Source organism: Acipenser ruthenus, chromosome 4 (genome assembly GCF_902713425.1).
Source record: "Acipenser ruthenus chromosome 4, fAciRut3.2 maternal haplotype, whole genome shotgun sequence".
Lineage (NCBI taxonomy): Eukaryota > Metazoa > Chordata > Actinopteri > Acipenseriformes > Acipenseridae > Acipenser > Acipenser ruthenus.
In genome coordinates this window covers 105,617,487-105,643,636 of record NC_081192.1, presented here as the reverse complement: position 1 = coordinate 105,643,636, position 26,150 = coordinate 105,617,487, and the positions used below count along the sequence as shown (strand labels likewise).

The 26,150-nt window shown below is 44.1% G+C and overlaps 1 protein-coding gene across 1 annotated transcript in view; it reads right to left on the bottom strand.

Moving 5' to 3' along the window:
- Positions 1-26,150, bottom strand: part of LOC117399454 (GTP-binding protein Rheb-like) — a 58,254-nt gene that overhangs the window by 24,172 nt on the left and 7,932 nt on the right. The window contains exons 2-3 of the mRNA XM_034913562.2: positions 6,615-6,686; positions 1,312-1,379 (exon numbers count right to left, since the gene is read on the bottom strand). Coding sequence (XP_034769453.1) covers positions 1,312-1,379; positions 6,615-6,686 — 140 coding nt within the window. The remainder of the gene's footprint in view (positions 1-1,311; positions 1,380-6,614; positions 6,687-26,150) is intronic.

The following is a 26,150-nucleotide window of genomic DNA, read 5'->3' as shown; positions in this document are numbered from 1 at the left end:
AAAAGTCAAGTAGGTTAGTTAGACATGATCTCCCTTTCCTAAAACCATGCTGACTGTCTCCCAAGATACTGTTACTATATATGTAACTTTCCATTTTGGATCTTATTATAGTTTCCATAAGTTTACATATAATAGAAGTCAGGCTTATTGGTCTGTAGTTACCTGGTTCGGTTTTGTCTCCCTTTTTGTGGATCAGTATTACGTTTGCTATTTTCCAGTCTGACGGTACAACCCCTGTGACAAGAGACTGTTGCATGATCTTGGTTAGCAGTTTGTAAATAACTTCTTTCATTTCTTTGAGTACTATTGGGAGGATCTCATCCGGCCCAGGGGATTTGTTTATTTTAAGAGCTCCTAGTCCCTTTAACACTTCTACCTCTGTTATGCTAAAGTTATTTAAAATTGGATAGGAACAGGTCGACATGTGGGGTTATGTTGTTCGTGTCCTCCTTTGTAAAAACCTGTGAAAAGTAATCATTTAATATATTTGCTATTTTTTTTTCTTCATCTATGATTTTGCCATTTGTGTCTCTTAGACATTTAACCTCCTCTTTGAATGTTCTCTTGCTGTTATAATATTGGAAAAACATTTTGGAATTGGTTTTAGCCCCCTTAGCAATACTGATTTCTATCTCTCTCTTGGCCTTTCTAACTTCCCTTTTGACTTGTGTTTGCAGTTCCAAGTACTCTTTCTGTGTACTTTGTTTTTGGTCCCTTTTAAACGCTCTGTAAAGTGCCTTTTTTCGCTGAATATTTTTTTAATTGATCTATTAAACCATTTTGGCCAGTATGTGGAAAATTGCTGTTCACCAAAGGTCCCCATCCAACTTGACGGAGCTTGAGCAATTTTGCAAAGAAGAATGGGCAAAAATTGCAGTGTCCAGATGTGCAAAGCTGGTAGAGACTTATCCAAATAGACTCATGGCTGTAATTGCTGCCAAAGGTGCCTCTACCAAATATTGACTCAAGGGGGTGAATACTTATGCAATCAATTATTTTCTGTTTTGTATTTGTAATTAATTTAGAACAATTTGTAGATTTTATTTTTCACTTTGACATTATGGACTTTTTTGGTGTTGATCAATGGCAAAAACTCCTAATTAAATCCATTTTGATTCCATGTTGTAACACAATAAAATGTGGAAAAGTCCAAGGGGGGTGAATACTTTTGAGAGCCACTGTAAAAGCACGACGCTAGCTTAGCTGTGGTAGCACAGCCCAATGGAGCTCCAGCCACAGTTGTGTCTGTGGAACAAACACCCTTTAATTGCAGGTTGCTACTGTATGTGAATTGGTAAGCAGTGCACTCACCTGACCGGCTGTATCTACAAGCTGAAGGTGGTACTCCTGGCCGTTCACTGTGATCATTTTTGTGAATGCTGTAGAAGAAAAATGAGCATATAATCACTGGTACCATACTGTGTGCCATCTTTCACAATGTACAGTCACGTGAACATGTATCAGAACCCCTTGAGATTTACATACTTGATATACCTGCCTGCACGAAAACCTCTGGGTGTGAGAATTCAAATGTTCAGCTCAGTAATCGGTGATATAGAAACACAAGGCACTCGTGTGGAAATGTCAGACCACTTTATGCTTTAATTAGGGATATTAAACAACTTCTAAAAAGTCTCATGCATTTTATCATTTGTGGCTGTGTTCCTTTTCTCCTACTATTTAAAATGATGTGCATGTGTGGCCTTTTAAAGTCATCAATTAAATTAGGCAATCACTACTTTGACTATTTTGACAATTTTCCAAGATTTTCAGAGACAGGGGTTTCATTTCATACACACAAGAAATCAAAACAACAGAAGCAACGGGGCATGCTGATAAATGTGCACACTACTGTATGTGATCCACTGGAGCTATAGATGTTCTGTGTGCATCTATTCAACCAGGGAGAAAGCTGCAGGACCTCAGTGACTTCACAGGGGGAATGACGGTGGGTGTCCCTGCAAATGCTCAAGCTGCAATGACATGTCCATCAAGACGGTCACCTGAGTGTTCTTGGTTTTTTTTAACAGTCAGTGTACACAAATCTGTAAAATGTTTTGATTCTTGTGCATTTTAAGCTTTTCAATCTTGTATTCAATGACTTTATTAATCCAGATGAAGCGGCACCACCAGCAGCAGCATTTCCAGTCGTCTGTGCTCTGGTTCAATGAGGCTCTGGTTCAATGAGGCTCTGGTTCAATGAGGGTCTGGTCCACCAGCACAGAGCAGGGAAGCTGCACTCACCCATTACATATGCATTGAAAGAAGCATGGACAAGATCAAAAGGATAATATCAACTAACTAACAAGGTAGGTTTTAAAGGCAGTAAACAGGCCAAGTTGCACATACTAAAGAAGTGCCAAAAACAGAACTGAAATCTAATTATTTTTAAGATAACTGTAAGTAAAGTGTAAAGTTTTAAAAATGATAAACAGCAATGTAATAATGTTGCAATTCCTTTTTTAGTACTATTAGAGGTGTGCTAATATAGTGACCAACTTCCCATTAGGGTGATCTTGTTTAACTTTGAGACTCTGATAGCCAACCATCAGCTCTTAATCCATTTATTTTATTTATTTATTTTTTAAAATTTGTGGTCCAAACTATATATACTGTATGTCTTAAAAGTTGAGTATAACATGTGCTGGTGTCATTCCAAACAGCTCAGTAGCGTGGGGGTCTGATTTACAATGGCTGTGCTGTGCACAGTTGGCAGAAGCCGTCTCCTCTTTGCGGACAATTGCGTGATTCCGGGGGCTGGAGCCAGCATGTACAGGAGGATACTGATATTGAATAGCTTCAATTCTTTAAGCCTGTCTGCATACGACATGCATTTTAAACCCAGAATAATTCTGGTTGCTCTTCTTTGCACTCTTTTTAGAGCAGCAATATCCTTTTTGTAGCGAGGTGACCAGAATTGAACATAATATTCTTGATGAGGTCTTACTAATGCCTTGTAAAGTTTTAACATTACTTCCCTTGATTTAAATTCAACCCTTTTCACTATATATCCGAGCATTTTTGTCCTTTTTTATAGCTTCCCCACATTGTCCAGATGAAGACATTTCTGAGTCAACATAAACTCCTAGGTCTTTTTCATAGATTCCTTCTTCAATTTCAGTATCTCCCATATGATATTTATAATGCACATTTTTATTGCCTGCATGCAGTACCTTACACTTTTCTCTATTAAATTTCATTTGCCATATGTCTGCCCAGTTCTGAATGCTGCCTAGATAATTTTGAATGACCTTTGCTGCTGCAACAGTGTTTGCCACTCCTCCTATTTTTGTGTCGTCTGCAAATTTAACAAGTTTGCTTACTATACCAGAATCTAAATCATTAATGTAGATTAGGAATAGCAGAGGACCTAATACTGATCCCTGTGGTACACCACTGGTTACCTCGCTCAATTTTGAGGTTTCTCCTCTAATCAGTACTTTCTGTTTTCTACCTGTTAACCACTCCTTAATCCATGTGCATGCATTTCCTTGAATCCCTACTGTGTTCAGTTTGAGAATTAATCTTTTATGCGGGACTTTGTCAAAAGCTTTCTGGAAATCTAAATTCACCATGTCGTATGCTTTGCAATTATCCATTGTCAATGTTGCATCCTCAAAAAAGTCAAGTAGGTTAGTTAGACATGATCTCCCTTTCCTAAAACCATGCTGACTGTCTCCCAGGAAATTGTTACTATATAGGTAATTTTCCATTTTAGATCTTATTATAGTTTCCATAAGTTTACATATAATAGACGTCAGGCTTATTGGTCTGTAGTTACCTGGTTCGGTTTTGTCTCCCTTTTTGTGGATTGGTATTACGTTTGCAATTTTCCAGTCTGTCTGTACAACCCCTGTGTCAAGAGACTGCTGCATGATCTTGGTTAGCGGTTTGTAAATAACTTCTTTCATTTCTTTGAGTACTATTGGGAGGATCTCATCCGGCCCGGGGGATTTGTTTATTTTAAGAGCTCCTAGTCCCTTTAACACTTCTGCCTCTGTTATGCTAAAGTTATTTAAAATTGGATAGGAACAGGTCGACATGTGGGGCATGTTGTCCATGTCCGCCTTTGTAAAAACCTGTGAAAAGTAATCATTTAATAAATTTGCAATTTTTTTCTTCATCTATGATTTTGCCATTTGTGTCTCTTAGACATTTAACCTCCTCTTTGAATGTTCTCTTGCTGTTACACCAGAGTGTAACCACGTACATGTCCCCGTGCAATACTCTGCCCCTAGTGCATGCAAGAAATGCATCATTAAGGAATACTACACAGAGTAAAGGAGGCATTTCTCGCATGCACTGGGGGAACAGTGTTGCAAGGGAACAGGGTAATGCAGGAGTGTCCAATCACGGTCCTGGAGAGCAATTCCACTCCTGGTCCTTTGTTCCAACCCTGCTCTAAATGTTTTAATTGATCAAATTATACCTCCACCCAGACCCTGAAGTAATTAATGATCTCATTGTATCTGTTACAGCTGGATTGGAATGGCCCTCCAGGACTATGATAGGATACCCCTGGGTTAATGGTTACACTGTGGTACAGAAGTGTTTTACCATGATGTCAGCTCCAGGCGTTGACTTCATGAAGGTTTTATTCTCTCTGTATTGACCCCCTGTGAGCAGGGGATACACAATATTTGCGTACAGCAGAAGCCACTAAAACTAACTGCAGCTCCGATCAGTGTGCTCTGTAATAATGAATGGCTCAGATCAGTGTGCTCTGTAATAATGAATGGCTCAGATCAGTGTGCTCTGTAATAATGAATGGCTCAGATCAGTGTGCTCTGTAATAATGAATGGTTCAGATCAGTGTGCTCTGTAATAATGAATGGATCAGATCAGTGTGCTCTGTAATAATGAATGGCTCAGATCAGTGTGCTCTGTAATAATGAATGGTTCAGATCAGTGTGCTCTGTAATAATGAATGGATCAGATCAGTGTGCTCTGTAATAATGAATGGCTCAGATCAGTGTGCTCTGTAATAATGAATGGCTCAGATCAGTGTGCTCTGTAATAATGAATGGCTCAGATCAGTGTGCTCTGTAATAATGAATGGCTCAGATCAGTGTGCTCTGTAATAATGAATGGTTCAGATCAGTGTGCTCTGTAATAATGAATGGCTCAGATCAGTGTGCTCTGTAATAATGAATGGTTCAGATCAGTGTGCTCTGTAATAATGAATGGCTCAGATCAGTGTGCTCTGTAATAATGAATGGTTCAGATCAGTGTGCTCTGTAATAATGAATGGCTCAGATCAGTGTGCTCTGTAATATTTGCTGCAGTTCAGATCAGTGTGCTCTGTAATAATGAATGGCTCAGATCAGTGTGCTCTGTAATAATGAATGGTTCAGATCAGTGTGCTCTGTAATAATGAATGGCTCAGATCAGTGTGCTCTGTAATAATGAATGGTTCAGATCAGTGTGCTCTGTAATATTTGCTGCAGTTCAGATCAGTGTGCTCTGTAATAATGAATGGCTCAGATCAGTGTGCTCTGTAATAATGAATGGCTCAGATCAGTGTGCTATGTAATATTTGCTGCAGTTCAGATCAGTGTGCTCTGTAATAATGAATGGTTCAGATCAGTGTGCTCTGTAATAATGAATGGTTCAGATCAGTGTGCTCTGTAATAATGAATGGCTCAGATCAGTGTGCTCTGTAATAATGAATGGCTCAGATCAGTGTGCTCTGTAATAATGAATGGCTCAGATCAGTGTGCTCTGTAATAATGAATGGCTCCGATCAGTGTGCTCTGTAATAATGAATGGTTCAGATCAGTGTGCTCTGTAATAATGAATGGCTCAGATCAGTGTGCTCTGTAATAATGAATGGCTCAGATCAGTGTGCTCTGTAATATTTGCTGCAGCTCAGATCAGTGTGCTCTGTAATATTTGCTGCAGTTCAGATCAGTGTGCTCTGTAATAATGAATGGTTCAGATCAGTGTGCTCTGTAATAATGAATGGTTCAGATCAGTGTGCTCTGTAATAATGAATGGTTCAGATCAGTGTGCTCTGTAATAATGAATGGTTCAGATCAGTGTGCTCTGTAATAATGAATGGCTCAGATCAGTGTGCTCTGTAATATTTGCTGCAGCTCAGATCAGTGTGCTCTGTAATATCTCTTGTGCGCTTGTGTATGTATGTGTATGTTTATACAGAATATATAAAAGATTATTGCAATAACAGCCTCCTGCTCAGGTTTGCAGAGACAGTAGCAAGTGTGGTTGTTTTTACGATCTAATGCTCTGATGAGTTTGTTTGCAAAATACTTGAAGAGCCAGTATCATGTCATATACAAGCTGAAACATTACCCATGGGATGAACAGTAATAGACCTTCCTGTTGATTTTCAATCTTCTCAGTTAACCTGAACTAACGCTCAGTACTTTCTCTGAATTACAAGCATCTTTGTGTAAGTCTCCTCTACCCCGATGCTAAGTGAATGCGCTTACGTTCTTGGCTGGCGTCTCAGAATAAGCATCATCACTCTTTCCAGTCAGGTAGAAGGAAGGTGCACAACTCTTCAGTAAGCGTTTGTGTCATTCAATTTAATTGTGTCATCTACAGGTCATTTCAAATCAAGGTGGTTAAAGCACAATACAGCAGATACTTACTATTTTCTATGGTGGGATCATAGGAGTCAACGAACTGGCCTTCAACAAACTGAATCGTCAATGAGGACTTTCCTGTAAAAGAGAAACCATTTACATGCTGTTATTATTAGCTATTAGTCTCCTGTCACAGTAAACTGTCCACTTATACTGTTATAGCTTATGGTCTCTACAACGATTCAGAGCTTGGAGAGGAGTCGTGATGAACACTAAAAAATTAAGACAATTGAGGCTTATTTAACAATACTACATTGTCTACAGGAGAGCCAAGACCTTTTTCTTGGTCCTTGGCATTATGGTTTTAAAAAAATATTCTTGTCCAAATGCATATGTTATCGTTAGTAGCACATCTGGATGTTGGCAGTGTTAAGGGGAGCCAGGGTAAGAATGGGTTTTAAAAACTTTGGTACAACACAGTTATAAGGAATTCATTTTACGCGGTTATCATGCATGTCCAGAAGGTGGTGCTGGTGTATATCACTTTGTGTTCGCTGGATTATAAATGGGGAGGGGGTTTAACTACTTTTTGTTTTCTTTCAAATGCATGTTTTTACCTTTTTGGAATTTCCCACGCGATTTCCCAGTCTGCAGCACAAACCGTTTTTGAGTGAAAGGTTCGTTAATGTTGACCAGATTTTGACCTCTCTTGTTTGCCTGGAACAACCCTAAGAACTGGTTTAAACCGGAGACAGTAGAGTTTAAAATCCAACTTTTTGGGGGTGATTTGTCATGGAATGACCCAGTAGACGCTTTAAAACATCTTCACAAAAAAGACACCAGCTGCATCAAAGATTGGAAATATTTCTGCTTAAGATCACTCTGTCCAGTACAAGAAGGGGACATTTCACGTCTGCTGTTATTTTTTTCCATTTATTTATGTTTTTATTGTGTTTGATAATTCATTGACGATGATAACAGAATGCCTTTAAAAGGTGAACATAAAAATTATATTCTACAAGTTAGCATGTACTGATTTTCAGGTAAGCATTTAAATATTTAGGAACATTTGTTGCATAATAACTAGAGAAAATGATACATTCTGACCGATTTTGATAAACTTTTGCACATATTATTGTCTTTGTTAGAAATGGTTACACTGTGAATTGTTGGCCTGAGTGACCTCCCATTCATGAGATACAGGTCATCAAAGCTTGACCTGATTGGGACACCCACCCTACCTTTACATGGTCATAACTTCCTCCAAAATTGACACAGACAGCTGGTGTTGGTGTCATTTTAAAGCTCTCAAATAGGACTATCTATTCATTATATCAAAATTGTTGCGTGAATCTGTGATCTTTGACCTCACCCAGGTCAAATCGCGTAACCTTGGATTTCTGTCAGTGTTTGATAGATGGTAGCCTAGACCCTTCATTTTGCCTAGACCCTTCATTTTGTGCCTGCCGTTGGTTGAGGCACAGCACAGATTTGTATGCGGAGTGTCAGGTGAATCTTCTAAGTTAATCGATTACACACCTAATACAATTAAACAAAAATATTTAGCTGCAATCACGTATACGCTCCTCTCTTGTTAAATTGAAGCGGCAGTGAACTGGTGCAGCTGTAACAGCTATTAATATATTAATGAATTAACCAAGGTGCCCTATTTACACAATTGGCTTAAACAAACAAATACAGGTGAATTAAATATAAATCAATACAAAATTGTGCACGTTTAATTTTGTCCCCACCAGCGGTACTTCTGTCAGCGCATGTTTGGTATTTTAAGTGGTGCTTCTCCAGGAGCTGTAATTACCACTGTTCAAATCCAATGAATCAGAGCCTTGTTAGAAGTGGTGGACATAAAGATATTTCATTTTCAGGCCTCTGTCCTTATATTTCTGCATGCAACACAATTTACCACTCACCTATGCTTAAGTTGCCCTTTTCTTTCATAGCCACTCTGTCAAGGCTTTTGATGCCACCAGTGGCTGTCATACTGAACAGTAACATCTCCTTTCACTTGGTCAAATGGTAGGACATCCTCTTCGACTGTGATTGATTCTTCCCTTTGTTTTGTTGACTGGGAGAACTCTCGTACAAGGACTTTTGATTTGGAAACTGGTTGAAAGAAATGGAGATGCCGTGTGCCAAACACAGTTCTTACCTTGAAGAATCGTTGCTCCAGAAAATCTTGCTCAGCTTGCTATCGTGAAGTATTCTACTTCAAGAACAGGAATGTTGTCTTTTGCAAACCTGTACAATTGGTGTGGAGTTTGGATCTGGTCGTGGTATGGACGCTGCAAACTGACTTTTGTTGCCATTCGTTTAATGGTTCCTCCTACACCATCACAGGATCCTTTGCCATGAGATGTTGCAAAGAAGTTCCACTCTGCTTCCACTCCAAAATCTTCCAAGTGCTGGCAAATGTTGAGGACGTTCTTTTATTGCCCTGCACACCCGTCAGAGAAGTAACAGATTTTTCTCGGGCGCCTCCCAAATTTGTTCTCCAAGAACCTCAAAAGATGCTTTTGAAAGAGATAAACAGCGATTGAGTCATAAGTCATGCATTTTGATATTGCAACATATGAGATGTGCTGAGAATGTCTGGATGCTGTAATTTGAAGAAATGATTGGCCTCTGAAAGATTGCAGAGAACAAGCTGTTTTTGTTGGTTCCCTCCTTCTCGACTCTTTATTGCAAACAGAAACAAAATCTTTCTTTCCAGCAATGAGTCAACTAACATCTTCCCTCTTGTAGAACAATTTTACCATGTGACCTAGCTCCTCTCTTATGTGTTCTCCTCCTAATGTTTGGATTTGGATCCGATAGGCATCCCTTCTCTTCCTGTAAAGCCTTGGCTGTCCTGAACAGTGCTTAATTTGTAAAGAAAGAGGTGCCGGGGCGCAAGCAATGACAATAATACTGTCCTTAAAAGCCGCACATTCAAAATCATAACACGTTTATTTGAAAGAGCATGTTTACAATCATGTATTCTACATCATATACAAAGTAGCAGTACGTGCAGAAAAATTAATCAAAGGCAACTGCAGGACAAATAATACAAAATAAAAAAAGCCTGTATACATGTTTTGTTATGGTTTTGCATTTAAATGATTTAAAAAACAAACAAATTAAAAGGCATTCAGGGGACTCCAGAAGGGTGACATTCATGGTGTTTCCATGTGAGTTTTTTTTAACTCGAGACATTTACACGAGAATGTCTCGTGTAAAATGCTTTTTGGGGTTTCCATTCGCTCAGTTTATTTTACTCGAGTAAACCTGGCTTTTCACCCGACGTCATGCAAATGAATGGGAAAGGTGGGGGTTGATATGTAAATTAGCTATGCGTAAAGTACTCGTGCTGTTTTTGAAGATTACTAGTGACATTTTGTGAAAATGTGGTTTCCATGCGCAGAGAACTGGTACACGAGTGAATCTAAGCTGCTGTAATAAAGCAAAATACCTCGTGCCTGCTTGGTTAATAATGTGCTTTACTGCTCTTGACCAAATTGTTTTTCAATTTGAGGAGGCTCGTGCTGTCAGAGATGCTCTCCTTTCTTTTAATTTGTGTTGGATTTACTGCTGTGTTAAATATTAATGATGCAAACAAAAAAAACACAATCAATACGTTCATTTGCAATTTTATTTGGTCAGTTCGCTGTTTTGGGCGATCGAGCTGGCTTATGACATCTAGTTCACAAACTATATTTATTAACGTGGAGGGCAGACGCGCGTTGTCTTTGGACATAGCTGGGATCAAAAAAAGGACGGGAATTAATTCAGTTAAGCAGCTCACTTGCTCTTCGTGTTTAACTTTAGCGTGGTTTTTACAGCAAGGGTATTCTCAAACAGCTGCTTTAATACTATAACAAATGCATAACACAGTTCGTGGTAAGTGGTTTGATGCAGAACTGTAAACCCACAAGATATATACAACATGACAGACAAGACACAGCAAAAAACAATAATAAAAAAAGACCGCCCGCATTAGCATTAAGGTGAACTACTCCACTGCTCACTATAAAATCACCCATCAGCCACTACTTTCTGCCGTCTTGGAATCCACAGTAACAACTGACCCTCTCCCTTGCAATATTTATAGTTAAGGATAAACATGCTCATTAACATTTACACGTGAAATGTGGGTTTCCATGCGAAACTGGGCGTGGTTTTCCCGTGTGTTTCATCATTTACACAAGTAAATGAGATTTATGACTATCCCTCTCTTTGGCCGTTTTTTTCGGCCACAAACCTGATTTACACGAGTAATTCTCCCAAACGTGCACCCGCATCGCCATTTCTCGTGTAAATTGACCTGCATGGAAACCCCATGATTGATTAAAAAAAAAATACGCACCCCAACACGAACACTGGTTTGACCCACAGTCTGCACTATTATCAGCGATGTGTGTGCAACAGAAGCTCCTGGAGGATTACAAAAACGATTCATTAAACTTAGGCTAGGTATTTGTTATCTTAGTATGTTTTTATTCTCTATTAATTAAACTATATTCATGGAAAAAGGCAGAGAGAACCAGATTATTTTTTATTGTTTTGGTTTAATATAATATAGCAGGCTAATGTTCCTATTGAAGTAGGCTACAATATTTTTTTTTCATTAAAAAGTTGTCGTTGTTCTTTGTTGAAATTAATGTTCAGCTTTCATATTTTGTGGTGTACTATTCATTTAATCAAACCAAGTAGTGTAAGAAGTTGCTTGTATCGTTCATGACGTTTTTCAAATCAAGTAAGCTTATTTGTGTATAAAAAACGAGTGTCATCTTACTTAAAGGCACTCAAGCTGAAATCTTAAAGTAATTTAAAGTAGGCTACAAATGTGGCAGCGGGCTGTCTCTCATTAGCGTGCACGCAAGAACTTGCAGACATGATACAACTGTGTTGAGAATTTAAAAAAGAAAAGCATTCATGAGACTATGACTCTGCACGCCCGGGGGTTCGGGGGCTGTGACTCTGCACGCCCGGGGGTTCCGGGGCTGTGACTCTGCACGCCCGGGGGTTCCGGGGCTGTGACTCTGCACGCCCGGGGGTTCCGGGGCTGTGACTCTGCACGCCCGGGGGTTCCGGGGCTGTGACTCTGCACGCCCGGGGGTTCCGGGGCTGTGACTCTGCACGCCCGGGGGTTCCGGGGCTGTGACTCTGCACGCCCGGGGGTTCCGGGGCTGTGACTCTGCACGCCCGGGGGTTCCGGGGCTGTGACTCTGCACGCCCGGGGGTTTCCGGGGCTATGACTCTGCACAAATTAAGCACTGGTCCTGGACATATGGTAGGTAGCACCAAACTCAGCAGCAGTCCTCCGTATAGACCAAGACATTGGGACAGCTGTCAAAATATGAACTTGCTGCTTTGACTGATATTTAAATTACATTTTTCCTTCAGCTGGGCCATCATCTCTTGATATGCCTGAGCCTGCTCCTTGATTGTTTCACAGTCTTCCACTTCTGTTTGTGGGAAAACCTTTCTTAGCTTTCTCTTCATTGCTTCTCAGAACTTATTTACCTTCTGAGCTGCATATACCTTTTGTGACATTCTTTCTCTCAGTGGAGATTCTTATATTGCCTCCAAGGCCTTGTTTATTTGTGAAATCTCATGTTCTTTTTCAGCTTTGTAAATTCATTGCTTTCAGGTTGTTTGTCTTGAACAGCATGAGGGCTGGATTCTCTGAACTAGACTCCTTGGGGTCACTTTGTGTTGAAGGTGATGTTTGGTCTTGGTCAGGAGGACGATGGGCTAATAACTTCATACAAGGGTAACATAACTTCTGGCCATACACAACGTTCAGCTTCTGGTGGTCCTTGATCTGCTTCTTTGGCCCTGTCCACACTACATAACCGATCTCGAGAACCGTACTCAAAACCGTTCTAATTAATACAGCTCAAAGCGTCCACGCTGAAGTACCGTTTCATGTTTAGTCAGGCTTATTGTGTCCACACGCCATTAGAATAGTTCATTTACAATTCCCAGCAGCGCAACGAACCGTGGGAATTAATACGATCGTATCCCACCATGCACTGTATTTTATTTTAAAATAATGTGTTCTGCCCCATATTAACAGAGGTGCATATTGCTAAAAATAAATATAACAAGTATTGTGGAAAAAGTAAATCCGAACACACACACACACACACACACACACACACACACACACACACAAGTAGGGCTTGAAGTTTTCAGGTTTTATTTTTAATCAGGTGAAGTCCCTTTAAACAAATTGAGCTGATTCTGTTTAATAATTCATCTCAGAAAAAGCTGTTAATTACAAAACAATCTTTGTTTTTACCTTCATATCTTGCCTGAGCCTAATTCTGGTCCTCTTAATTTTATTTCAAACAGAGCTGACAAATTACGTGATTTGTTCATCCCCGATCCCACTTCATTTTTGCAGTCGCCTAATTTAACGGCGTGTTTTTGTTATTTTCCCCACTAGTTTAACAGAGATGTCCTGACAGATTTTTTGAAGCATAAAAATGAACACCTAGTGCGGAGTGTACACTGATAGCAAGTCCTTCAGGCGCCTGCTCTGAGTATTTCGCCAAACATACCACAAAGCATTTTGGGATACTGGAGGATACACAAAACAATGTAGTTTGGTATTACAGCGTCCACACTTGTGATAAACCGCACTACCTGATGAGATCTAATTAGAACCGGACTCGAGACTACCTCCTGCGGTGGTCTCGAGTCCGGTTCTCGAGTACGGTATTAAATGCTGCGTAGTGTGGACGCAAACCGTATTTAGCACTTTTAAAATGGCTTAAATGCAACTAATACGGTTTAAAGGCATAGTGTGGACAGGGCCTTAGTTAAGGTGCGACCTTTAGTGATGCTTTGCAAATGAGTCACAGCATGCTTTGATGTCTTTAACGCCAAGAAAATCATTGGAAGTACTTGCCATTTATGCAACAAATTGTCTTCAATATCAGACTGCAAACCTGCAAGAATTTTAGCTACAAATATTTAATGTCAAGAATATTAAACTGATAAGTATAATATATAAATGTTTTTTGGAAGAGTGCCAGGTTTAATGACACACCTTGGTTGAGTTATAGTTGGGTTTTCTTGTTTTTCACTTTATAAAGGGCACATTTCAGTATTGATCTGTATTTAATTCACCTGTGGTACACTTTAGTCACATTTGTTAATAGGCCAAATTAGTTAATTAATTAACATGAATCTGTTACAGCTGCACCAGTTCACTGCAGCTTCAATTTAACAGGTGAGTATACTCGATTACAACTAAATATTTTTATTTCATTGTATTAGGTGTGTAATCGCTTCACTTCGAAGATTCACCTGACATTCAACTCTGTGCTGTGCCTCAACCAACGGCAGGCACAAGATGAAACTTGCAGGAAATGTAAATAAGGGTCACTGGGATCAAACTCATTATTAGACTGTTTTTAACGTGATGGTTTAAGTTCTTTTTTGCTACTGTGTGAAGCGTTTGAAAGGCGCTATAGAAATGTGAGTTGTTGTTGTTGCTGTTGCCTGGCTGTATCAGGCTATATTACTTGAGCAGTGAGGGTGTGCTGCTGGAAGTCATATCCTGTACAGCAGTGACAAACTGTATTTTAAAAAGTCCTCTAAATCAGTGGTGCTTTATGATAATGCACTCGCATTACAGCTTGTTAAGCAACTGAAATCCACAATTAGTTCTAGTTTGCAAATAACGTCTTATTTTCAAAAGGTGCAAAACACTGATGTGTCCCCTTAGTACACCAAAATACACTCGCTAATTAAGACACAACCCCTCTCGTGTCTTATTTAAACTGCGACCACTGACTAGGCTACTGAGCTGTAATCGACCATAGAGGATATCGAAGTGCTTCCAATTCTCATACTGCAGCATGAACCACCCTACCCTAAAATCAGAATAGTTCAGACATTTCTAGATCTACCTCCAATACAAGATATGAGTAGATACAGACTGGATCAGTCATAAGCAGAAGTCACAAAAGGCTTTGCGAGTAGGAGAAATTAACCTGGCCCTGTTGAAAATAAAGACATATAATTAGGTCAGGGGCGTAGCTAGGATTAGATTTTTACTGAGGCAAAAAAAAAAAAAAGTTGAACAAAACTCTTGCAGATCCTGTTCATGTTACAATGGTAAAAGTTATCATCTTATAAAGCCTGGAGACTGTTCATGCAAACTGCAAAGCAATATTAAGTCCCTTGGATGATGATGTTAATGTTAAAATTTGATGACCCATATTATTTCAAAGATTAAAACTAAGTGTCTCCCAGCATAACCACAGCAACCTAAAATGACCATATTCACACTGTCAGAAATATGTGATTTTAAAAGGACAAGAATATAACATCAATATTAATAAGTAGATGGGTTCATACCTTTATCATACCAGCCTCCTCCCTGTTACACGTGCTTGTGATGCACAGGGTCGCTGGTTCACGCCCAGCCTCCTCCCCCTTTACATGTGCTTGTGGTGCACAGGGTCGCTGGTTCACGCCCAGCCTCCTCCCTGTTACATGTGCTTGTGATGCACAGGGTCGCTGGTTCACGCCCAGCCTCCTCCCTGTTACATGTGCTTGTGATGCACAGGGTCGCTGGTTCACGCCCAGCCTCCTCCCTGTTACATGTGCTTGTGGTGCACAGGGTCGCTGGTTCACGCCCAGCCTCCTCCCCCTTTACATGTGCTTGTGATGCACAGGGTCGCTGGTTCACGCCCAGCCTCCTCCCTGTTACATGTGCTTGTGATGCACAGGGTCGCTGGTTCACGCCCAGCCTCCTCCCTGTTACACGTGCTTGTGATGCACAGGGTCGCTGGTTCACGCCCAGCCTCCTCCCTGTTACACGTGCTTGTGTTGCACAGGGTCGCTGGTTCACACCCAGCCTCCTCCCCCTTTACATGTGCTTGTGATGCACAGGGTCGCTGGTTCACACCCAGCCTCCTCCCTGTTACATGTGCTTGTGATGCACAGGGTCGCTGGTTCACGCCCAGCCTTCTCCCTGTTACACGTGCTTGTGATGCACAGGGTCGCTGGTTCACGCCCAGCCTCCTCCCTGTTACACGTGCTTGTGATGCACAGGGTCGCTGGTTCACGCCCAGCCTCCTCCCCCTTTACATGTGCTTGTGGTGCACAGGGTCGCTGGTTCATGCCCAGCCTCCTCCCTGTTACATGTGCTTGTGATGCACAGGGTCGCTGGTTCACGCCCAGCCTCCTCCCTGTTACACGTGCTTGTGATGCACAGGGTCGCTGGTTCACGCCCAGCCTCCTCCCTGTTACACGTGCTTGTGATGCACAGGGTCGCTGGTTCACGCCCAGCCTCCTCCCTGTTACATGTGCTTGTGATGCACAGGGTCGCTGGTTCACGCCCAGCCTCCTCCCTGTTACACGTGCTTGTGATGCACAGGGTCGCTGGTTCACGCCCAGCCTCCTCCCTGTTACATGTGCTTGTGATGCACAGGGTCGCTGGTTCACGCCCAGCCTCCTCCCTGTTACATGTGCTTGTGATGCACAGGGTCGCTGGTTCACGCCCAGCCTCCTCCCTGTTACATGTGCTTGTGATGCACAGGGTCGCTGGTTCACACCCAGCCTCCTCCCTGTTACATGTGCTTGTGGTGCACAGGGTCGCTGGTTCACGCCCAGCCTCCTCCCCCTTTACATGTGCTTGTGATGCACAGGGTCGCTGGTTCACACCCAGCCTCCTCCCTGTTACATGTGCTTGTGATGCACAGGGTCGCTGGTTCACGCCCAGCCTTCTCCCTGTTACATGTGCTTGTGATGCACAGGGTCGCTGGTTCACGCCCAGCCTCCTCCCTGTTACACGTGCTTGTGATGCACAGGGTCGCTGGTTCACGCCCAGCCTCCTCCCCCTTTACATGTGCTTGTGGTGCACAGGGTCGCTGGTTCATGCCCAGCCTCCTCCCTGTTACATGTGCTTGTGATGCACAGGGTCGCTGGTTCACGCCCAGCCTCCTCCCTGTTACACGTGCTTGTGATGCACAGGGTCGCTGGTTCACGCCCAGCCTCCTCCCTGTTACACGTGCTTGTGATGCACAGGGTCGCTGGTTCACGCCCAGCCTCCTCCCTGTTACATGTGCTTGTGATGCACAGGGTCGCTGGTTCACGCCCAGCCTCCTCCCTGTTACATGTGCTTGTGATGCACAGGGTCGCTGGTTCACGCCCAGCCTCCTCCCTGTTACACGTGCTTGTGATGCACAGGGTCGCTGGTTCACGCCCAGCCTCCTCCCTGTTACATGTGCTTGTGATGCACAGGGTCGCTGGTTCACGCCCAGCCTCCTCCCTGTTACACGTGCTTGTGATGCACAGGGTCGCTGGTTCACGCCCAGCCTCCTCCCTGTTACACGTGCTTGTGTTGCACAGGGTCGCTGGTTCACACCCAGCCTCCTCCCCCTTTACATGTGCTTGTGATGCACAGGGTCGCTGGTTCACACCCAGCCTCCTCCCTGTTACATGTGCTTGTGATGCACAGGGTCGCTGGTTCACGCCCAGCCTTCTCCCTGTTACACGTGCTTGTGATGCACAGGGTCGCTGGTTCACGCCCAGCCTCCTCCCTGTTACATGTGCTTGTGATGCACAGGGTCGCTGGTTCACGCCCAGCCTCCTCCCTGTTACATGTGCTTGTGATGCACAGGGTCGCTGGTTCACGCCCAGCCTCCTCCCTGTTACATGTGCTTGTGATGCACAGGGTCGCTGGTTCACGCCCAGCCTCCTCCCTGTTACATGTGCTTGTGATGCACAGGGTCGCTGGTTCACGCCCAGCCTCCTCCCTGTTACACGTGCTTGTGATGCACAGGGTCGCTGGTTCACGCCCAGCCTCCTCCCTGTTACATGTGCTTGTGATGCACAGGGTCGCTGGTTCACGCCCAGCCTCCTCCCTGTTACACGTGCTTGTGATGCACAGGGTCGCTGGTTCACGCCCAGCCTCCTCCCTGTTACACGTGCTTGTGTTGCACAGGGTCGCTGGTTCACACCCAGCCTCCTCCCCCTTTACATGTGCTTGTGATGCACAGGGTCGCTGGTTCACGCCCAGCCTCCTCCCTGTTACACGTGCTTGTGATGCACAGGGTCGCTGGTTCACGCCCAGCCTCCTCCCTGTTACATGTGCTTGTGATGCACAGGGTCGCTGGTTCACGCCCAGCCTCCTCCCTGTTACACGTGCTTGTGATGCACAGGGTCGCTGGTTCACGCCCAGCCTCCTCCCTGTTACACGTGCTTGTGTTGCACAGGGTCGCTGGTTCACACCCAGCCTCCTCCCCCTTTACATGTGCTTGTGATGCACAGGGTCGCTGGTTCACGCCCAGCCTCCTCCCTGTTACATGTGCTTGTGATGCACAGGGTCGCTGGTTCACGCCCAGCCTTCTCCCTGTTACACGTGCTTGTGATGCACAGGGTCGCTGGTTCACGCCCAGCCTCCTCCCTGTTACACGTGCTTGTGATGCACAGGGTCGCTGGTTCACGCCCAGCCTCCTCCCTGTTACATGTGCTTGTGATGCACAGGGTCGCTGGTTCACGCCCAGCCTTCTCCCTGTTACACGTGCTTGTGATGCACAGGGTCGCTGGTTCACGCCCAGCCTCCTCCCTGTTACACGTGCTTGTGATGCACAGGGTCGCTGGTTCACACCCAGCCTCCTCCCTGTTACACGTGCTTGTGATGCACAGGGTCGCTGGTTCACGCCCAGCCTCCTCCCTGTTACACGTGCTTGTGATGCACAGGGTCGCTGGTTCACGCCCAGCCTCCTCCCTGTTACATGTGCTTGTGATGCACAGAGTCGCTGGTTCACACCCAGCCTCCTCCCTGTTACATGTGCTTGTGATGCACAGGGTCGCTGGTTCATGCCCAGCCTCCTCCCTGTTACACGTGCTTGTGTTGCACAGGGTCGCTGGTTCACGCCCAGCCTCCTCCCCCTTTACATGTGCTTGTGGTGCACAGGGTCGCTGGTTCACGCCCAGCCTCCTCCCTGTTACACGTGCTTGTGATGCACAGGGTCGCTGGTTCACGCCCAGCCTCCTCCCTGTTACACGTGCTTGTGATGCACAGGGTCGCTGGTTCACGCCCAGCCTCCTCCCTGTTACATGTGCTTGTGGTGCACAGGGTCGCTGGTTCACGCCCAGCCTCCTCCCCCTTTACATGTGCTTGTGATGCACAGGGTCGCTGGTTCACGCCCAGCCTCCTCCCTGTTACATGTGCTTGTGATGCACAGGGTCGCTGGTTCACGCCCAGCCTCCTCCCTGTTACACGTGCTTGTGATGCACAGGGTCGCTGGTTCACGCCCAGCCTCCTCCCTGTTACACGTGCTTGTGATGCACAGGGTCGCTGGTTCACGCCCAGCCTCCTCCCTGTTACACGTGCTTGTGATGCACAGGGTCGCTGGTTCACGCCCAGCCTCCTCCCTGTTACATGTGCTTGTGATGCACAGAGTCGCTGGTTCACACCCAGCCTCCTCCCTGTTACACGTGCTTGTGATGCACAGGGTCGCTGGTTCACACCCAGCCTCCTCCCCCTTTACATGTGCTTGTGATGCACAGGGTCGCTGGTTCACACCCAGCCTCCTCCCTGTTACATGTGCTTGTGATGCACAGGGTCGCTGGTTCACGCCCAGCCTCCTCCCTGTTACACGTGCTTGTGATGCACAGAGTCGCTGGTTCACGCCCAGCCTCCTCCCTGTTACACGTGCTTGTGATGCACAGGGTCGCTGGTTCACGCCCAGCCTCCTCCCCCTTTACATGTGCTTATGGTGCACAGGGTCGCTGGCTCACGCCCAGCCTCCTCCCTGTTACACGTGCTTGTGATGCACAGGGTCGCTGGTTCACGCCCAGCCTCCTCCCTGTTACACGTGCTTGTGATGCACAGGGTCGCTGGTTCACGCCCAGCCTCCTCCCTGTTACATGTACTTGTGATGCACAGGGTCGCTGGTTCATGCCCAGCCTCCTCCCTGTTACACGTGCTTGTGATGCACAGGGTCGCTGGTTCACGCCCAGCCTCCTCCCTGTTACATGTGCTTGTGATGCACAGGGTCGCTGGTTCACGGCCAGCCTCCTCCCTGTTACATGTGCTTGTGATGCACAGGGTCGCTGGTTCACGCCCAGCCTCCCCCCTGTTACATGTGCTTGTGATGCACAGAGTCGCTGGTTCACGCCCAGCCTCCCCCCTGTTACATGTGCTTGTGATGCACAGGGTCGCTGGTTCACGCCCAGCCTCCTCCCTGTTACACGTGCTTGTGGTGCACAGGGTCGCTTGTTCACGCCCAACCTCCTCCCTGTTACACGTGCTTGTGATGCACAGGGTCGCTGGTTCACGCCCAGCCTCCTCCCTGTTACACGTGCTTGTGATGCACAGGGTCGCTGGTTCACGCCCAGCCTCCTCCCTGTTACACGTGCTTGTGATGCACAGGGTCGCTGGTTCACGCCCAGCCTCCTCCCTGTTACATGTGCTTGTGATGCACAGGGTCGCTGGTTCACGCCCAGCCTCCTCCCTGTTACATGTGCTTGTGATGCAATTACAATTAGGAAAAGCATGCCATCAGCAGTTTAAATACAGTATACAGATGTCAATGGTGCTCAATCACTGAGGACAATACAAAACAAGTCCTCGTGGGTAAGCACCTTGTTATACGATCACGATTATGTTTACTCAAGGCTTCAGAATCCTATTTTACTACAGTATACTTGGGAAGCGATCATCTCGTGGGGGTGAGTGGTGTTACGTGTAATGGAATTAAAATGACATTACAGTACAGTACTTTACTGTCAGGACTACCACTGCATTTAAGCATCTGTGGCTTACTTATTTTCTGCAAATCTCACAGTTTTTCATTAAGCGGAGATGCAAAGCTCTACAATCCCCCCCTCCTCCTCACGGCGCCGCGTCACAATCCCCCTCCCTCTACATGCATATCACACAATAACACTGCTCTACTCAGTATGTATTCAATGAACGTGTATTCACTTTATTAAAACACATTTTCACTAACAGAGAACACAAAAAACATACCTGCACAATGCAGTGGTGCAGTTATGTTTGATTACAAAGAGTGCAGTGTTTCCTGCATCACTGCACTATCCACGCTGCGTACGTGCCTAATCACACGAGATCTGATCAAATTCAAATTCAAAAACAGCTTTTATTGGCTGTGCACATCATTGTACCTGATCAAGTACCGTATTACATGCATTCAGCTTACCCCAAAATGATTCTTATAAGAGGATTGCTTGATTCTTACAAGCAGATTATTTTACATTGGTTGGTATAGGAATGATTTCGTCCCAGTGGTTTTGATCACTCTATGTGGTTGATTCTTATATCAGTGATTCTTATAAACGGACTTCACTGTATTCAACAGCAATCTTGGTAGAATAAACACAGGTATATATTACTTCCTTTTCTTTCTTAATTTGGTCATTTTACATTTTACAACAGATACACGTGGTTATTCAGAAGACTCGTTCTACAATAAAACATGCAGTATTGTGATTAATTCTGCAATTATAAAGAAATATAAAGATAGCACAGATATATGCCTGTGAACACTAGCATGCTGCGTTTTCCTGCATTCTTAAAAACTCCTGCAGTGGGGGTAAGCATGGACCATCATCCCATTACAGACTTGCAACACGAAATTAGACTTGAAACTAGGGTACATTTGTAACATGCCGAGGTACCAAGAGATAGCCTTGTCTAAACCAGGGTACACTTCGATATTCAGTACCCCAGTCAACAAAGACCCAATTTGTAACAGTTAATATTTAAGAAATCTTAGAACAAGTTCAGTTTACAGAAATAAAAACCTTTGCATTCCCAGACATATGGCTTCTCAATCCCCGATTTACACATCTGATGTAAATAAAATGAATGTACTTTACATACTGTATCAGCAAGGTTACAGTAGCAATCCCTATTCAGAGGCACTCTATCCAACACCACTTCAAATATTCTTCTAGCTGGGTGTAACTGAAATCAATCCCAGTTTCCTGTGCGAGTCCCCTCTACCTTTAAATACCGTGGCGATCTATACAGTATCTCATTCCCAGTTAGAGACCTTTAATGCAAATCCTGGTAGAATAATCATTATTACAGCATTTGGTCATTGATCCCTGGAATGGAAGACGCTCTTTTAGCTTTTAAATGATCAATCTCCAGACATGAATAATTAAGATGAATCACACAAGGTCTGATGTATCCCCAATCCCATACTTCAGCACTTTTCTACAAGTCAAAATTAACTTTGGCTGACTTGCCTGACTTAAAGAGCAACTTGGAACGGGTATTATCTGAACTAACGAATGTGTCTTCTTGTTTAGAATAACTTTTCATATCCTTCCCTGTTTCAGTCATCACATTCTGATAGCTTTTTTAAAAACACTCCCGAGGCCTCTAAGGAAGGCTCAAAGGTGTGTTCTTTCCAAGCACAGCTGGTACACCACACTGTAACCATTCGCCACTCTGAGGACCTTCTATATCAGTTAAGTATCTATTTTACTGGCTATCCTTGAAACTAGGCAGGAAAATGAAGCAAATTTCAGGTACACAGGTTCACTCCATTTCTATGTAAATGCAGCTCTTTGCCAAAATTCTACTGAATGTCTACACATATTCAGCCTCTTCTGGAAGCATTTACTACAGTATCTATGCTGGAAAAAAACTCATTCATATTCAGTGCATTTGTGTGGGAGTTAAAGTGTAGTTTTTAGAGCAGAAATTAGCTGGCAAAGACATTAATTGAAGCTATTGGAATTTTTTTTTCTTCACAGGATTATAATTCATATATTTTAATAGTGTAAGCATCCAACTAAATATAAAATGTTATTTTCTTTTTTACATTGGAGTCAATACTACACTATGCAGAAGGGGTGCCCAAAGTTTACCGAGCAGAGGGCCGCATAGCAATGTGAAAATTGCATGGATTGCAAATTTCAAGCACCTTTTATTACCATTTATTTGCATACCTGTCAACATTGAGTTTTCAAAATAAGGGAGCTTTTGTAAACTGAAATCCTAGTGGCCTGATTTGAAGTGAATACCTACAGAAGACGAAGGAATGCAGCGATCCCACTGTATTACTTGTAGAATGATAGACTGTGATACGCTGTTCCTTCTAATTGCTTTTAAAAAGGAAACATGTCAAACAGAAACACACCCATGCCATGCTTCACAATCACATTCCCTCTTGGCCCCCGCGGTTGTGACTGTACTGTAGGTGTAGGAGGCTGATTTGGCAGCAAAGCATACTCACTTGCCGTTGTTACTTTCATCACAAGGCAAGCCTAAAGGACGAGCTTTGGCACCTACCTTATAGGGAAAAGTGTTCAAACAACGGGAGAGTCCAGCAAATAAGGGTTGACATGTCTGTATTTGTGTTGCAAGATATTTCAATATTTCAGCTTAATAAATCACAAACTGAATACATGTAAACCATTTCTTAGTATTTACTCCCTCTGTCATTAACTCGGCATTAGCATGTATTCCTGTTGCCAGTGACAATAACACTCAAGAAATGAAAAGCAAGAAATCATTTACTCTATTACTACTGTTGATCAAAGTCAATTGAATACATAGAAAAAAACTCTTGGCATTTATTAACAATGCCAATGACGGTAACAGCCAATTTAATACATTGTTATGATTTCCATTACACGAGAGTAGATGTTAAAACTTCATGCTGATTTGAACTCGGCTCTCGCCAAGATAAGCACCAACTAAGACGTAGCTTTACAGTAAACTAATGTGATCCATATGTGTCTCCCTCCATTTACGTTTCCTTCCATATGATGATGTAGATATCCTTCTGTCTGGTGTTAATGGCTGAAGTGTAATGCTGGCTCCAGGGATCAGCTTATTTTGCCTCCCTGGCGCATCAGCACACACAACGGCTGCGATGCTGGCTCCGGGGATCAACCAAAGTGCGGCCTCCCCAGCGCATCAGCATGACAACCGTCTGGATTGAGCTAAGTAGGGTACATCTCTGGGGTTTTCAAGTGGGCACCTTCCATCCTCAGTGTTTCGTCGACTAGCCCACGACACCTCAAGAGGGCTCGACGGTGATTCTGGCGTCCCAGCATCACCCCCCTCCGTCCCCCACTCAACTCAGCCCAGCTTACTTACCTGTCCCCAGCCAGAATCTTTCCGTCTCAACCACAGCCAGTTGCTGCTCCTCTCTGCTGCTTCAGATAAGTTCTTCACTGTGCGACGCAACTCTTGGCCACTGAATCCGACGTCTCTGAGAAACCGGGTTGTAGAGTGTGCCACAAATCCTCGACAACCCACTTCCACTGGGTAAACCCGAACTCTCCATCCTCGCTGTTCCGCTTCAGTGGCTAGTTGAGCATACCGCAGTTTCTTCCTCTCATACGCCTCATCTACAGCATCCTCCCATGGCACTGTTAACTCTACCAGGTGAACAAGGCGTGCTGATCCAGACCACAAGACAATATCTGGTCGAAGGTTAGTGGTGGCAATCTCAGGTGGAAAAATAAGCCGTTGACCAACATCTGCCAGCATTTTCCAGTCTCTAGCAGCTTCCAGTTGTCCTGGGCGAGGATTGGTTTTAACACCTTTTCTTGGTGGTTGCTCTCCTGGGCGGAGGAATGTTGTCTTTTGTGTGTAATGTTTTGATGGAACAGGTGGCAACTTATTGGTCATGTTACGCTTGTCTTCCAATGCTAAGGCCAAACATCGCAGCACCTGGTCATGGCGCCAAGTAAACCGTCCTTGGCTAAGAGCCACCTTACATCCTGTCAAAATGTGCCTTAATGTTGCAGGTGATGAACACAAAGGACATGAGGGATCCTCTCCTACCCAGAGGTTTAGGTTCTGTGGTGATGGGAGAACATCATATGTTGACCTGATGAGGAAACTGATCCTGCTCTGTTCCATTGACCATAGGTCTTGCCAGCCAATCTTGCGTTGTTCCACACTCTCCCATCTCATCCATTCTCCCTGTTTGGCCTGGGAAATGGCCTTTATACACCTCATCCTCTCCTCCTGCTTTTGCACCTCGTTGACTACCATCTTCCTCCTTTGAGCTGGGGCCGCCTTGTGCCATGTAGGAGGAGTTGAACTGAAACCAAGACCCCCTCTTCCATGCTGAACTTGCCCCATGATATCACCAATTCGAAGGGCAGCCTTTGCATCTTCCACAGCTTTCTTTGCCGCCCACTTTCTTCCAGTTTTCAACACAGGTGCTGCCTCCCTTACGCATTTATCGCGTGACTCTACTAATGTCATTTCCAGTCTGACCTTGGCGCACTTAAACTCCTCGGTTAGAGCAGAGACTGGTAGCTGCAGTATTCCTTTACCATAAAGTCCCACTCTGCTGAGGCAGCGTGGAACTCCCAACCATTTCCTGATGTATGAACTGATTAAAGCTTCCAGCTTCTCTACTGTTGTCAAAGAAACCTCGTACACAGTCAGTGGCCACAGCAACCTCGGCAGTAGACCAAACTGAAAGCACCAGAGTTTTAGTTTACCTGGTAGAGCGCAGCTGTCTATGCTCTTCAACCCTTCCACTGCTTGTTGTCTAACTTCTCCCACACGAACTGTGTCCTTTAGATCCCCGTCGTACCATCTCCCAAGACTCTTCACTGGCTTCTCAGACACTGTTGGTATTGCCTCACCATTAATGAAGAATGTTTTATCTACTACTTTGCCTTTAATTATAGAGATGCTCCTTGATTTAGTGGGCTTGAATTGCATTCGTGCCCATTCAATGTTATTGGTTAATTTGCCCAATAATCGATTAGTGCAGGCTACTGTTGTAGTCATGGTTGTCATGTCATCCATGTATGCTCGAATTGGTGGTAGTCGCATTCCAGAAGCCAAGCGCTCTCCTCCTACTACCCATTTTGATGCCCTAATGATTACTTCCATTGCCATGGTAAAAGCCAGTGGAGAAATGGTGCATCCTGCCATTATTCCAACCTCTAGGCATTGCCATGTAGTGCTGAATTCTGAAGTTGAAAAACTGAATTGCAAATCTCCAAAATAGGCTTTCACTAAATTTGTTATTGTCATCGGTACACTGAAAAAATCAAATGCTGCCCAAAGTAGTTCATGTGGCACTGAACCATATGCATTAGCCAAATCCAGGAATGTCACATGGAGCTCCTTCCTCTCCTTTTTAGCTGATTGAATTTGTTGCCAGATCACATTGATGTGTTCTAAGCAACCTGGGAAACCTGGAATGCCCGCTTTTTGTATTGAAGTGTCAATGAAGCAGTTCTTTAATAGGTAAGCTGACAATCTCTGAGCAATAATGCTGAAGAAAATCTTGCCTTCTACGTTTAATAGGGAAATGGGACGAAACTGACTGATGCTTGTAGAATCTTTTTCTTTAGGTATAAAGACTCCACCTGCTCGGCGCCAAGCTCTTGGTACAACCTGTTTTTCCCATGCCACTTTCATCAATTTCCACAGAATTCGTAGAACTCCTGAAGCACTCTTGTACACTCTGTACGGAACTCCATTAGGCCCTGGAGATGATGAAGCCCTTGCTTTTTTCACAGCTTGCTCTATTTCTTTCCACTTAGGTGCACAGTCCTCCATTTGGTATTCTGGTGGATTGATAGGTGGGATGTCTGACGGAACTGACATAGGCT